The 12443-nt window shown below is 42.1% G+C and overlaps 1 protein-coding gene across 1 annotated transcript; it reads right to left on the reverse strand.

Annotated features, from left to right (window-relative positions):
* Positions 1-8908: 8908 nt before the first annotated feature.
* LOC105878667 (mammaglobin-B-like) lies at positions 8909-12443 on the reverse strand. The gene is made up of 3 exons (XM_012778355.3): positions 12290-12443; positions 10805-10992; positions 8909-9124 (listed from the first exon to the last, which is right to left on the reverse strand). The coding sequence occupies exons 1-3, from the start codon at positions 12402-12404 to the stop codon at positions 9086-9088; spliced, it is 342 nt and encodes a 113-aa protein (XP_012633809.2). The 5' UTR covers positions 12405-12443; the 3' UTR covers positions 8909-9085.

Consider the following 12443-nt stretch of genomic DNA (forward strand, 5'->3'; position numbering starts at 1 on the left):
AGGGTCACCTTCGTGGCTGAGCAAGGCAGTTAGGATAGTGTTCAAAGGCCGAAGCAGGGATTTTGCCTTCCTGGTGCCTGCTGCTTATATTCCTGGCAGCCCTACCTCCCCAGATCTCACCTGACAGAGCTCTTACTTGAACTTGTTGCAGGTAGGTCATAGCATGTCCTGGCGGGCAGGCAGAAGAGAACACAAAGTTTCCAGAGCCAAGTTGTTCACCTTCCCTCTGGCCACTTGGAAGCAAAAGGTAGAATCTTTTCATAATTACCCTCACCTGCCCCTGGTCCAGCCCTAAGGGCATTGAAAGAAATGTTGGGTTTCTCTGATCATACAGCCAACATAGATAACCACTCCCTCCCTGGAGGGCAGAGTAGCAGGTTGGCCAATTCTGTTTGCAGGTGCTCAGGCCCAGTTCCTTCCCCCCAATGCCTGGGTTCCTGGAACCCATACGCAGAGAGCAGATTACCTTTGTAATACCTTATTCCATTTCACTTTTGTCTTTCTTCCCTGAAAGGGAGGAGCAGGGGTCAGAACTCTGGTCTTTACCGAGTGTCTGGAAACAACTAGTAGTTAGTGAGATAGATGAAACATTGCAACTTAGAGCAGCAGTCCCCAACCTTTTCGGCACCAGGGACTGGTTTCATGGAAGACAATTTTTCCATGGACCGGGGGTGGGGAGAGGATGGTTTTAGGATGATTCAAGCACATTACATTTACTATGCAGTCAAACCTCTCTGCTAATGATAATCTGTATTTGCAGCTGTTCCCCATCACGACCTCAACTCACCTCAGATCATCAGGCATTAGATTCTCATGAGGAGTGTACAATCTAGATCCTCATGCACAGTTTATGGTAGGGTTTGTTCTCCTATGAGAATCTCATGCCACTGCTGATCTGGTAGGAGGTGGAGCTTCTGTGGGGACGCGAGTGATGGGGAGCAGCTGTAAATACAGATGAAGCTTCGCTCGCTCACCCACTGCTCACCTCCTGCTGTGTGGCTTGGTTCCTAAGAGGCCATGGACTGTTACAAAGCTACACCCAACAGAATGAATGAGTCCCCAAATATTTTGATTCTATTTAATTCACTATTAATTGGGCACATAAACTGTGCTCATGCAGGGTCAACAAGGAAAGGGACAAAAAGCCAAAGTCCCTGCTGTCAATATATAAACCCAAAGAGACTCACAAACAGGAACATTATAGTAAAAATGCTGAAAGCCAAAGACAAGGAGAAAAATTTCAAAAACAGACAAGAAAAATGACTCATCATTTATAATAAAATTAACAGCTGACTTTTCATCAGAAACAGTGGAGGCAGAAGACAATGGGACAACATATTCAAAGTGCTCAAAAGAAAAAAAACCTGTCATCCAAGAATCGTATATCCAGGAAAGCTATCACTTAAAAATGAAGAAAAAGTAAAGACATTCCAAGATAAAAAAAAAACTAAGAGAATTTGCTGCTGGCAGACCTATTTTATAAAAAATACTAAAGGAAATTCTTCAGGTTGAAAGCAAGTTAAAAAACAAAAAAGGAAGACAAGGCACTGGAAAAGGTAATTACGCAATTATAAAAGACAGTATAAGTGTATATTTCTTCTCTTTTCTTCTTTTAATTGATTTAAAAAGCAATTGTATAAAACAAAATGTATATGATGTATTGTCAAGCCTGTAACATATAGAAATGTAACATATTTGCCAATAACAGCATAAAGAAAGTGGGTGGGAGCAAGGCTGTATTAGGCTAAAGAAATGACCCCAGAGGGCAACTCAAATCCATAAGAAAAGAAAAAAAAGAGAGAGACCAGAAAAGATAATAAGAAGGTTACTATATAAAAACTATAAATACTTGCTCTTTTTTCTTCTCTCAATTTCCTTAAGAGATATAAAAACATGTACAGTAATAATTACAACAAAATATTATTGCATTTTTAGCACTTATATGTGTAATATCCATAACAATAAGGCCACAGACAGGAGGAAAGGGACTAAAGCTGTATAAGAGTAAGGCTTCCACATTCCACTTGAATTAAGTTAGTATAAATCTAAATCTGATTTTGATATTAAAATGTATCTGGTAAGTCATAGAGCAACAACTAATAAGATAATTCAACAATATAATGAAGAAATCTTTAAAGACATTTAATATCGCATTAGAAAAAAAATATTCACTTAATGTAAAAGAAAGCAGTACAAGAGGAATGGAGGAACAAAAATATATGAGGCACATAGAAAACAATAAGTAAAATGACATAAATCCAACTATATTGATAGTGATGTTAAAGGTGAATGTATTCTTCCAATAGAAAGGCAGAGATATTCAGCCTGGATAAAAACATCCAAATATATGCTGTCTATAGGAGACAAACTTCATATTCAATATAGAGACACATATATTGAAAATAAAAGCATGAAAAAGATATATTAATCAAATAGCAACCCCAAGAAAGCTGGAATGTCTACACTAAACACAAAAGAGACTTTAAGACAATGTTTTCAGAGATAAAGACGGATATTCTATAATGATAAAATGGTCAATACATCAGACGTATACAGCAATTATAAACATATTTGCACCTAATAGCAGAACATATATGCTCCTAATAAAATATGTGAAGTAAAGCTGATAGAACTTAAGGGAGAAATAGACAATTCAACAACAACGAAACTTCACTACGCTACTTACAATAATGGGTAGCAACTAGGCTGAAGATCAAGGAAATAGATAGTTGGTTTATAGACAACTAGACCTAACAGACATCTATGGAATATTCACCCAACAGAGAAGAATATACATTCTTCTCAAGTGCATGAAAAACATTTTCTGGGCTGGCATGGTGGCTCATGCTTGTAATTCTAGCACTTTGGGAGGCCAAGGCAGGAGGATTGCTTGAGGTCAGGAGTTTGAAACCAGCCTGAGCAAGAGCAAGACCTTATCTCTACTAAAAATAAAAAAAAAATTAGCTAGACAACTAAAAATAGAAAAAATTAGCCAGGCATGGTGGCACATGCCTGTAGTCCCAGCTACTTGAGAGGCTGAGGAAGGAGGATGGCTTGAGCCCAGGAGTTTGAGGTTGCTGTGATGCCATGGCACTATAGCCCGGGCAACAGAGTGAGACTCTGTCTCAAAAACAAACAAATAAAAAAAAAAACAACAAACCATTTTCCAAGATAGATTATATGATAGACCAGAAAACAAACCTTAATAAAGATCAGAATAGATCTAAATGAAATAGAGACTAAAAAAAAAATAAAAATAAAAATACAAAGGGATCAATGAAATTAAAAGTTGGTTCTTTGAAAAGATAAATAAAGTTGACAAACTGCTAACTAGACTAACCAAGAAATGACCCAAATAAACAAAATCAGAAATAAAAAAGGACAACCATATGCTGAGAAACTGGATAACCTACAGGAAATGGATAAATTTCTGGAAACATACAACCTACTGAGATTGAATCAGGAAGAAACAAAAATTGAACAGACCAATAATGAGTAGCAAGACTGACTTTTGACAATTTGATTATAATGTTCATTGGTCTGAGTCTCATATATTTTGGTATGAGCCTCTTCAGGTTCATCCTAGTTGGAGCCTATAGTCCTTCTTCAATTTGTTTTTTATTTTCTTCCTAACATTTGGCAAGTTTTCAGCCATATTTCTTCTAAGAATCTCTTTCCCCAGATTCCCTCCCTTCTCCTTCTGGGACCCCCATAATGCATATATCAGTTCGATTAATAGTATTCCTTAAGTCCCGTAGGCTTTCTTTACTTTTCTTTATTAGCTTTTCTTTTTGTCCTTCTTCCTCAATAATTTCAAATGATCTGTGTTTGACTTTGCCGATTTTTCTGTTTGATCAAGTCTGTCCTTGACCCCTCTAGTGTATTCTCCAATTCAGTTAGTGTGTTCGTCATCTCCATACTTTCTGTTTATTTGTTTTTTATATAGTTTCTAATCTCTCTGTTGATATTAGGATTGTGTTCATGCATAGTTTTCGCGATTTTGTTTAGTTGTCTGTTTTCTCTTCTAATACATTGAACTTCCTTAAGATGGTTATTTTAAATTGCTTGTCAGGTAGTTCATAAATCTCTTTAGGGTCAGTTTCTGGAAATTTATTTTAGCCCTTTGTTTGGGCTCTGTTCCTTTTTTCTTCATGTGCTTTGGTTTTTTTGTTGTTGTTTTTTTTTTTAATGTTTGTATTTGAAAAGACAGCCAGCTCTCCCTGTCTTTTCAGACTGGCTTCAGACAGGGGAAGACTTTCACCAGTCAACCTGGTTAGAGATTATGGGGGCCTCTCAAACTTTTATGGGGACAAATTTTCTCTGGGCATGTGTATATAATTTCCCAATTAGAAAGGTTTGCTGGTTTCTTTTTCAGGAGCTTGCAGTTTCTAACCCCCTTTGGAGTCTCCCTTCCGTACCGTAGGGCCTCTAGTGTTGCTACAAGTTGCCGAGAAACTTGTTGTCAGGCTCTTCCAAGCATCCCAAGTATGGCAAAGTTCCCAGTCAGCTGTGGAAGTTGGCCTTTTCCTCCTGTTTGTGAACTCTGCCAGCTTGAAGAAGGAGCCGACATTTTAAATAAAGTGAATTTTTCTTTATTGGTTTCAATGTGGCTGTTCTTGGCTTTCCACTTGCCTGGGGTATTAAGACTTCACAACTAGTTTCTTGAGTTCCCATAAAAGCTTTTTGGAGCACATATTGTTGTTAAGTCAGTGTTCCTGTGGGACAATGAGATCTGGAGCTACCTACACTACCATCTTGTTGGCATCACTTCCCCCTTAACAATTTTTTTATGTCATCTTTTTGGTTTTATGAGTAGGAAATTGTTTTAAAATTGGGGACAAGACTCGTCATTTTCTTTTAAATTTTCTTCATGTTTTCCTCTGTCTTTTATCTTCACTCTCCAACTCTGTGAGGAAACTTGGTCTCAGTCGTGGGTGAGAAACTTCTACTTCATGAGCCATTGGAGTCTCCAGAACCATCTACAGTCCCTAAACCTGGTGTAGAAAACCATCTTTAGGATATTTTTAGATGTCTTTATAATTTGGGATATCTTTAGACGTCTTTACGAGTAGCCCTGGCCTGTCCTTTGTCCATGCTATGTACATGGGAAGATGAGGGATCTGTTGAAGATGGTTAAAGGAGATAGCAGCACTTTTGAAAACACCATAAAGGTGTTTTTTCCTCAGTGGAGGTGAGGAAAGTATATTCTTCTTTCTTCTGTGGCAAACTGCTGGCAGCTGATAATTATAAGTATTGGTCTCTAACAACAATCCCCTTTATAGCTGGTGAGCAAACTACCAATTCCAGACCTTTCAAATTTCTGATGAATTCTTATTGACTAAATATCAAACCATTCGTGGTTTCCTCTGTAGAATATGCTGGAGCATGCCACCTGACCAACCAGATTTCCAAAACTATTGCTATATTATTTTAACACACAAGATAGCTCTTGTCAGGGTATCTGATTAAATCCAGAATTTTCTGCTGGGAATATAGTCCTTTCTTGAACTTACGGTGCACACGGCACTTAGACCTTGGATAGTTTTTGTCACCCATGTCTCCCATGGGGGCTGCATCCCATTCCCTCTGCAAAACTGGGGATTGTTTCCTCAATCTTGCTTTCACCTGGTTGCAGTCCCCACCGCCTACCTCAGCATTCAATCCTGCTGATGCACCAGCACACAATGAGATCTGCTCTTTCTCTATTTTGACCCTGTGAAAATTGTTGAAAGTTAAATGTTACTTCAGCCTGGATATTTTTGTCAATATCATACACTCCAAGAATTCTCCTGTGAATGTCCACCAAATTTTTCATTTTCCATCCTCGTATAATTGCTTATGCACTGGTCTATTCAAGCCATTGTTCATGAATCAAAGCGGTAGATTTATGTGCCTGTCTCCTCCACAAGATGAAAGAACCTTGGGTACATGAATGGGTCTTTTTAGTCTTTTAACCAACAAAATCTAGCACAGGGACTATGATAGTTAGAAGGAGATGTCTAATGAGTTTTTCTTAAATTGAACACAACCCTAAGGCTTGAACCTCAAAGTGGCACCATTTCATGTAAGATCTAGAATCTCCTTAAACACTTGCAATACACCATTGGTCACCAGGAGGAGCGCTTAAATTCCATTCCTGGATGCAATACTCAAAGTGACTAAAGTGAAATGACTATTTCACTGGGTTTACGTGAGTTCAAAACAACCGATCAGCTCTTCTATTTCTGATTAAAGAGGGTTGTGCATTATTACATCATGTGTATATAATGTCTATCTCCTCATATTTTACACCCGAGAAGTAGGAGATCGATAATTGAAGCAACATAGGCTGGTGAAATTGAGACAGAAGATGAATAGAGACCATGTAAAGGGCTGGCAACTGTGGGCAGAGAGAATAAAGAGGAAAGATACGGTCATGTTGGTGTTGAATGGAATTTATCCGTACATTATCCATTTAACATGAACCACAAGTACAGGAGCCATAAATGCTACCTGGACTTCTAGTTCATGTTAAATGGGTAATTTAAATAAGGCACAGTGCTGAGTGTTTTTTATGCATACTATTATTTAATCCCTATGACTTTCATGTAAGGAAAGTGTAGTCTCCATGTACTGAGACCTAGAACGATGAAATGGCTCGCCCATCCTCACATTGTCCATAGAACCCATCGTTGGAAAGTTAGAGCCAGACCTCTAATCCTTGATTTCATGGATTGGCCTCTATGCCTCTTCCTCACTGATTTTGGGAAGGCACAGAACACCCACTTAGTGGTATCCTATAGATAGACAAATTCTACGCTGGATTTGGAAAGCGGGACTAGCTTTCTACTTTAAGTGATACTGAAACATCTTTCCATACTGTTGCTGTAGCTTTCTTCCCTGTAAATATCTTCCCATTTGTCACTACCACCAAATCTAGGAAGCTTAGGTCTTCTCAATACAGAAACAAATGTTACAAGGAGATTCGGAGGGAGTTATACTAGCTATAAAAAAAAAACCCAAGGCCGGGCGCAGTGGCTCACGCCTGTAATCCTAGCACTCTGGGAGGCTGAGGCGGGCAGATTGCTCAAGGTCAGGAGTTCGAAACCAGCCTGAGCAAGAGCGAGACCCCGTCTCTACTATTAATCTATTAATAGAAAGAAATTAATTGGCCAACTAATATATATAGAAAAAATGAGCCGGGCATGGTGGCGCATGCCTGTAGTCCCAGCTACTAGGGAGGCTGAGGCAGAAGGATTGCTTGAGCCCAGGAATTTGAGGTTGCTGTGAACTAAGCTGATGGCACGGCACTCACTCTAGCCTAGGCAACAAAGTGAGACTCTGTCTCAAAAACAACAACAACAACAACAACAACAACAAACCCAAACTGTAGTGGAGGACCGCAGATCTAAAAGGTAGAGTTAGAGAGAAGAGATTATCGATTCATAGCATCGTTCCAGGGAAATGACCAGCCTGAGTGTCTCCCTTCCTTGGACCCGTATCTCTCTAAAGAGGAAGATAGCTCCCACCGGGGCCTTCAATCACACCATCAGCTCCTTCATCTTCCTAAATCATCCAAATTTAAACTATTACTCCCCTACTGGGACCTGTCCCTGATCCTCTGAGCCGAGGAAGTTTTCCCCATTTGAAACAGAAAATTCCCTCCATTTGGTCCGACCTCCCAGAGCGCTCCATCCACCCTCTCTGCGCCTCTCCGCTCCCATCCAGCCTTGCAGCTCCCTGTGCGTTCCTCCTCAGGCCTCTCAGAGGTACAAGGGGACACCTGTCTCTCCCTGTGATTGAGTTAGTAGGAGGAAAAGCCCCACTATAACGTGCATGCCGTTGTGTGTACCAGAGGGAGGGGGGTTCCTCCTTAGCTGCCCTGCGCTCCCCTGCAGGCTGCCGCCTCTTCTTTTTCCAAGCCCCTTCCTGGAAGGAGAAGCCAGGAAGTGTTTGCCAATATCCGTGCTGTCTTTAAAGGAATCACACCGACCTTTGCACTCGGCTCCCAACCCCTTGTCACCACATGCACACACACACACACACCTGCAGCCCTCTGACTCCTTTGGCCTCCCAGAGTGCTAGGATTACAGGTGTGAGCCACCGTGCCTGGCCAAGGGTAGGTAATATTTTAATGCAATATATATATATATATATATATATTTTTTTTTTTTTTTTTTTTTTGAGACAGAGTCTCGCTTTGTTGCCCGGCTAGAGTGCCGTGGCGTCAGCCTAGCTCACAGCAACCTCAAACTCCTGGGCTCAAGCAATCCTACTGCCTCAGCCTCCCAAGTAGCTGGGACTACAGGCATGCACCATCATGCCCGGCTATTTTTTTCCATATATATTAGTTGGCCAATTAATTTCTTTCTATTTATAGTAGAGACGGGGTCTCGCTCTTGCTCAGGCTGGTTTCGAACTCCTGACCTCGAGCCATCGGCCCGCCTCAGCCTCCCAGAGTGCTAGGATTACAGGCGTGAGCCACCGCGCCCGGCCAATATTTTTAAAAGCCAAAATTAATACCCAAATCCATGATGAATAAAAATCAAAATTTTAATCAAGATGGGATCCACCCTGCTTTGCACGCCTCACCTCATGGGCCCTGCACGCCCGAGTGAGGTTAGAGTGAGCCCGGGCCCAGAGGAGCCCGGCCGTGGCCAGCAGGGCCCAGCGTGGACAGGAGGACTGGCGTGGGAACAAGGACTCTGAGCACGACTTCAAGTCAGAACCTCAGAGAGGGTCTCGTGGGCCGGTGGTAAGATGAGGGGAGGGACAGCACCTTCCAGAGGGAGGCCCAAGGCTTGGGGGCCAAGTGAGGAAGAAAGTCCCTCCCCGAATCCTTCCCTGCCTGTCTGGGTCTGCCCCTAACAAGCACCCTGACATGGGAGGCCCTGAAAGCCTCTGTTTTTATGGGAGAAAAGAAAGGAACTTTAGTGCTTTGCAGTTAGTTTATTGAAATTAAAGTGTATGTGAGGTTTCAACAATTGTCTTGCAGTTTCCACTTACAAGAGCAAAGGAAGAAGGAAAATTGTGGTTTCTAGCAATCAGAAGTTGGGTTCTGACCATAGTCCGTCTGCAGTGTCTGAGCCAAAGGTCTTGTGGAAAGTTAAAAGGGTTTGCACCAAGGGCTGTCGTATATTATTTGCTAGAAAACAAAAACAGACATATCACTTAGATTTTCAATTCTCTCTTGCAAAGTCAAATATTGAAATCCAGAAAGCTTTTTTCTTGTTGTTTTCCTACATTTGTCCACAAACATCTAACTCCCAAGGAAATTAGCACTGGGCACAAAATCAGAAGTATCTTATTAATAACTAAGAGGTGCTGATATTTCTGGATATTTTCCCTATCGGGGACTCCTTTAACAATGGTTTCCTCCAAGATCTCTGTTCTTTGAAATAATTTATCCAATAAATATGCTGCATATACTATTTGTTGAAGACCTGCCAATTTAAACTGTTTCTGATACCACTTTTCAACACAAAATTGTTAAAATCTCAGCTCACATACAATGTGATGGTTTTGAGTTCTTGCATGGTCTTAAAAGTTAGAAATATTTTAACAGATTGAGATTCTCCACCATTACCTTTGAGTACTACAGATTCTTGGAGCTCTACACTAAAAACGATTGACATATTTTGGTTTAAAACAAAAAATGCAGGCGGGGGGCAGTGGCTCACACCTGTAATCCTAGCACTCTGGGAGGCCGAGGTGGGTGGATTGCTCGAGGTCAGGAGTTCGAAACCAGCCTGAGCATGAGTGAGACCCCATCTCTAATATAAATACAAAGAAATTAATTGGTCAACTAATATATATAGAAAAAATTAGCCAGGCATGGTGGCACATGCCTATATTCCCAGCTACTCGGGAGGCTGAGGCAGAAGGATCGCTTGATTGAGCCCAGGAGTTTGAGGTTGCTGTGAGCTAGGCTGACGCCACGGCACTCACTCTAGCCTGGGCAACAAAGTGAGACTCTGTCTCAAAAAAAAAAAAAATGCTCCCATAATCCTAAATTGCAGATGATGTTCCCTTTTATCCTTAAAAATTGGGGTACATTTCTAAATTTTCTCCTATGGATTGTTTCAAATGAAATATTGGGATATTAAATAAATGCTAACCACCCCCCCCCAAACAACATGTATACATAACTAGACAGAGATACTCCTCGTTATAACAATTGACATTTCCTCTAAATAATTCTTTCATCTATGCTGGTTTCATACCCGTAAGCTACACTTTCTATTTCACAAGTTACTTAATTAAATGGTGTATGATTTCCAATTAACTATGCTAAATCTTGGTTGCTCAGACATTCATTTTAAATTCTTTATATTGGAATATGTATAATATGCACAAATGGTATTTTCTGGACTCTATAAAAATTTTAAGACCATTTTTCTAATTTTTTATAAAGAGTTAGGTTAAGTTTCTTTGCTGGTGTCTCCTACAAGTGAGTGGCTCCTTGAGATTTAGATTTTTTTCTCTTGATAGAAAATGTGTTTGTGTCTGTCCCTGTGTGTGTTCATGTGTACGTGCATGTCTGTGTGTGTACGTGTGTCTATGTGAGTGTCCATTTGTGTATGTCCTGTGGAGTTGAGGGGTAGCTCAGCCATTTCTGGAGGTTTCTTTTCTCTCTTTTGCCTTTTCCATTTATCATTCACTGAAGATTCTCAAAGTGAAGTGGCGAAGTAGCCTAGAGACACATTTAAATTAAGTGATATTTTAAAAAAGCTTGTTCACCAATCGCTTGGTACCACTGGTGCCAAGTTTAGAGCCTACTTGTTCCCGGTCAGTTAAAAGGCACATGAGAAAAGACCGAAGTTACCATCATCTCTCCAAAATTTTTCAGCGTTTCATCTGACTGCTTGAGAAAACACTGTTTAAATTCCCCAACGGCCTCTGAGCTCCTTTCATTGTCTATGTACTCTTTCAGGTAATTTTTGAAGTCATCCACAGATATGTCTGGATCGAGTGTCTTTGCAACTATATTCTCGAGTTGTTGGCAGCCAGAACCTGAGAACAGAGCATAACAGCATGGGCTCGTCACCGCAAGTGTGCACCCATTTTAGAACCCGCCTATATCAGTCCTCTGCGTGCATCCCAGCAGAGACTGAAATTCAGAAAGATTATGGTGCGTGGTCTAGAGTTCTCAACTCCAGGAGAGTAAACGTAGGCTCTGGGGTTCCCTTTAAGTCCTGCATCTTTTTCTACTACCTCCCAATCCCTGAGAAGGTGAACCCTGCTTGGTTAAGGAACACTCGAGCATGGAGATGCTCTGACTTGGTGCAACATATTAAACATTATCTGGTCTTGCTTGGTTTAAAGCCATGCAATGATTCCCTATGATCGTTCAGAACATCAGGTAGGATTTCCACGCATCATGGAGGTATTGGGTCTAGAATATTGTCCATTGGCTCGACTTGACTCTCAATACCGTCTGCAACAACAAAGAACATAAAACAGAACTTGTTTGTGAAGTGATCTCCCGTGGCCGCCCCTGGGATGGAGGGGAAAGGGCTCAGGCCGTGAGTTCCCGTGAACTGGCTGGAATCTCGGCTGAGCGATTTCTATGCACTTGACTGTGAGCGTATCACCTGCTTCCCCACCCGCGCCCACTCTGGGAAGAAAAGAGGTGGGAGTGTCAATGGGCTTAGTCAGTCGCACAGGGCGCACCTGCTACGTGCTCTGCAAGTGCTGCCCACGTTTCTGCTCCCAGGGCTTTTTCCTGTCCCCGTCTTCATCGCTTGTGGGAGACCCCAGAAGCCATGTGTTCTCCTCCCCAGTCTGCTTGGAGCAGGAAGGAACTGGGAGCTAAGGGCATCCCAGAAGGGCTCGGTTCAACCCTGCAAATGCAGAGTGAGACCCACGGGGGAGAGACGCTGGGTCCCACGCTGCAGCCTGAGCCTTCTCTCTGGGAGGTTTCCCTTTCCCTCCCCCGTTTCAGGAGACTCGTGACCGTTTCATGGTTTCTGGATGCAGATGTCATGGGGCCTTCAGTTATACCTTTCCCTTCCCCACTGAACAGCTAACTCCAATATTTGATCCTGAGACTTGTGTTGGTTTTCAGGGTCCCTGTGACCCACATGGGATACCCTGAACGCAATGAGACTCTACTTGCATTCCTGAGCAGGGCAAAGTCCATGAGGGCATTACCTGTTTGGTTGTCTGCAATTAATCGTCATGCTAAGGTCTATTGCACGTAGACCCTTTGTCCTGGGGCTGCCCTGTGCCGGGACTTGGGGACCCAGAGTTCTTCCAGAGGGAATAATCAGCGCCCCCAGCCCACAGGCTGTCCCTGCACGGGGCTCACCTGCGGAGCAGTAGAGGGGGAGGGCCACCAGCAGGAGGACTGTCAGGAGCTTCATGGTGGGGCCGCTGTTGTCGGCTGTCCAGTCGTGTGTGGCAGGGAGCGAGGAAGTCACCATGGAGTTGGGCTCCCAGACGTGCTCTATTTATTCCCCAGG

This window comes from Microcebus murinus, chromosome 4 (genome assembly GCF_040939455.1).
Source record: "Microcebus murinus isolate Inina chromosome 4, M.murinus_Inina_mat1.0, whole genome shotgun sequence".
Taxonomy (NCBI): domain Eukaryota; kingdom Metazoa; phylum Chordata; class Mammalia; order Primates; family Cheirogaleidae; genus Microcebus; species Microcebus murinus.

What these genes read in the sequence shown, in the direction of transcription:
- LOC105878667 (XM_012778355.3), bottom strand. Translation starts at nt 12,404, where the DNA reads ATGGTGACTTCCTCGCTCCCTGCCACACACGACTGGACAGCCGACAAC. An exon ending in CCCCCTCTACTGCTCCGCAG is followed by an intron (nt 10,993 to 12,289) that starts GTGAGCCCCGTG and finishes CTCTGTTCTCAG; the next exon opens with GTTCTGGCTGCCAACAACTC. An exon ending in AAAATTTTGGAGAGATGATG is followed by an intron (nt 9,125 to 10,804) that starts GTAACTTCGGTC and finishes TTTGTTTTCTAG; the next exon opens with CAAATAATATACGACAGCCC.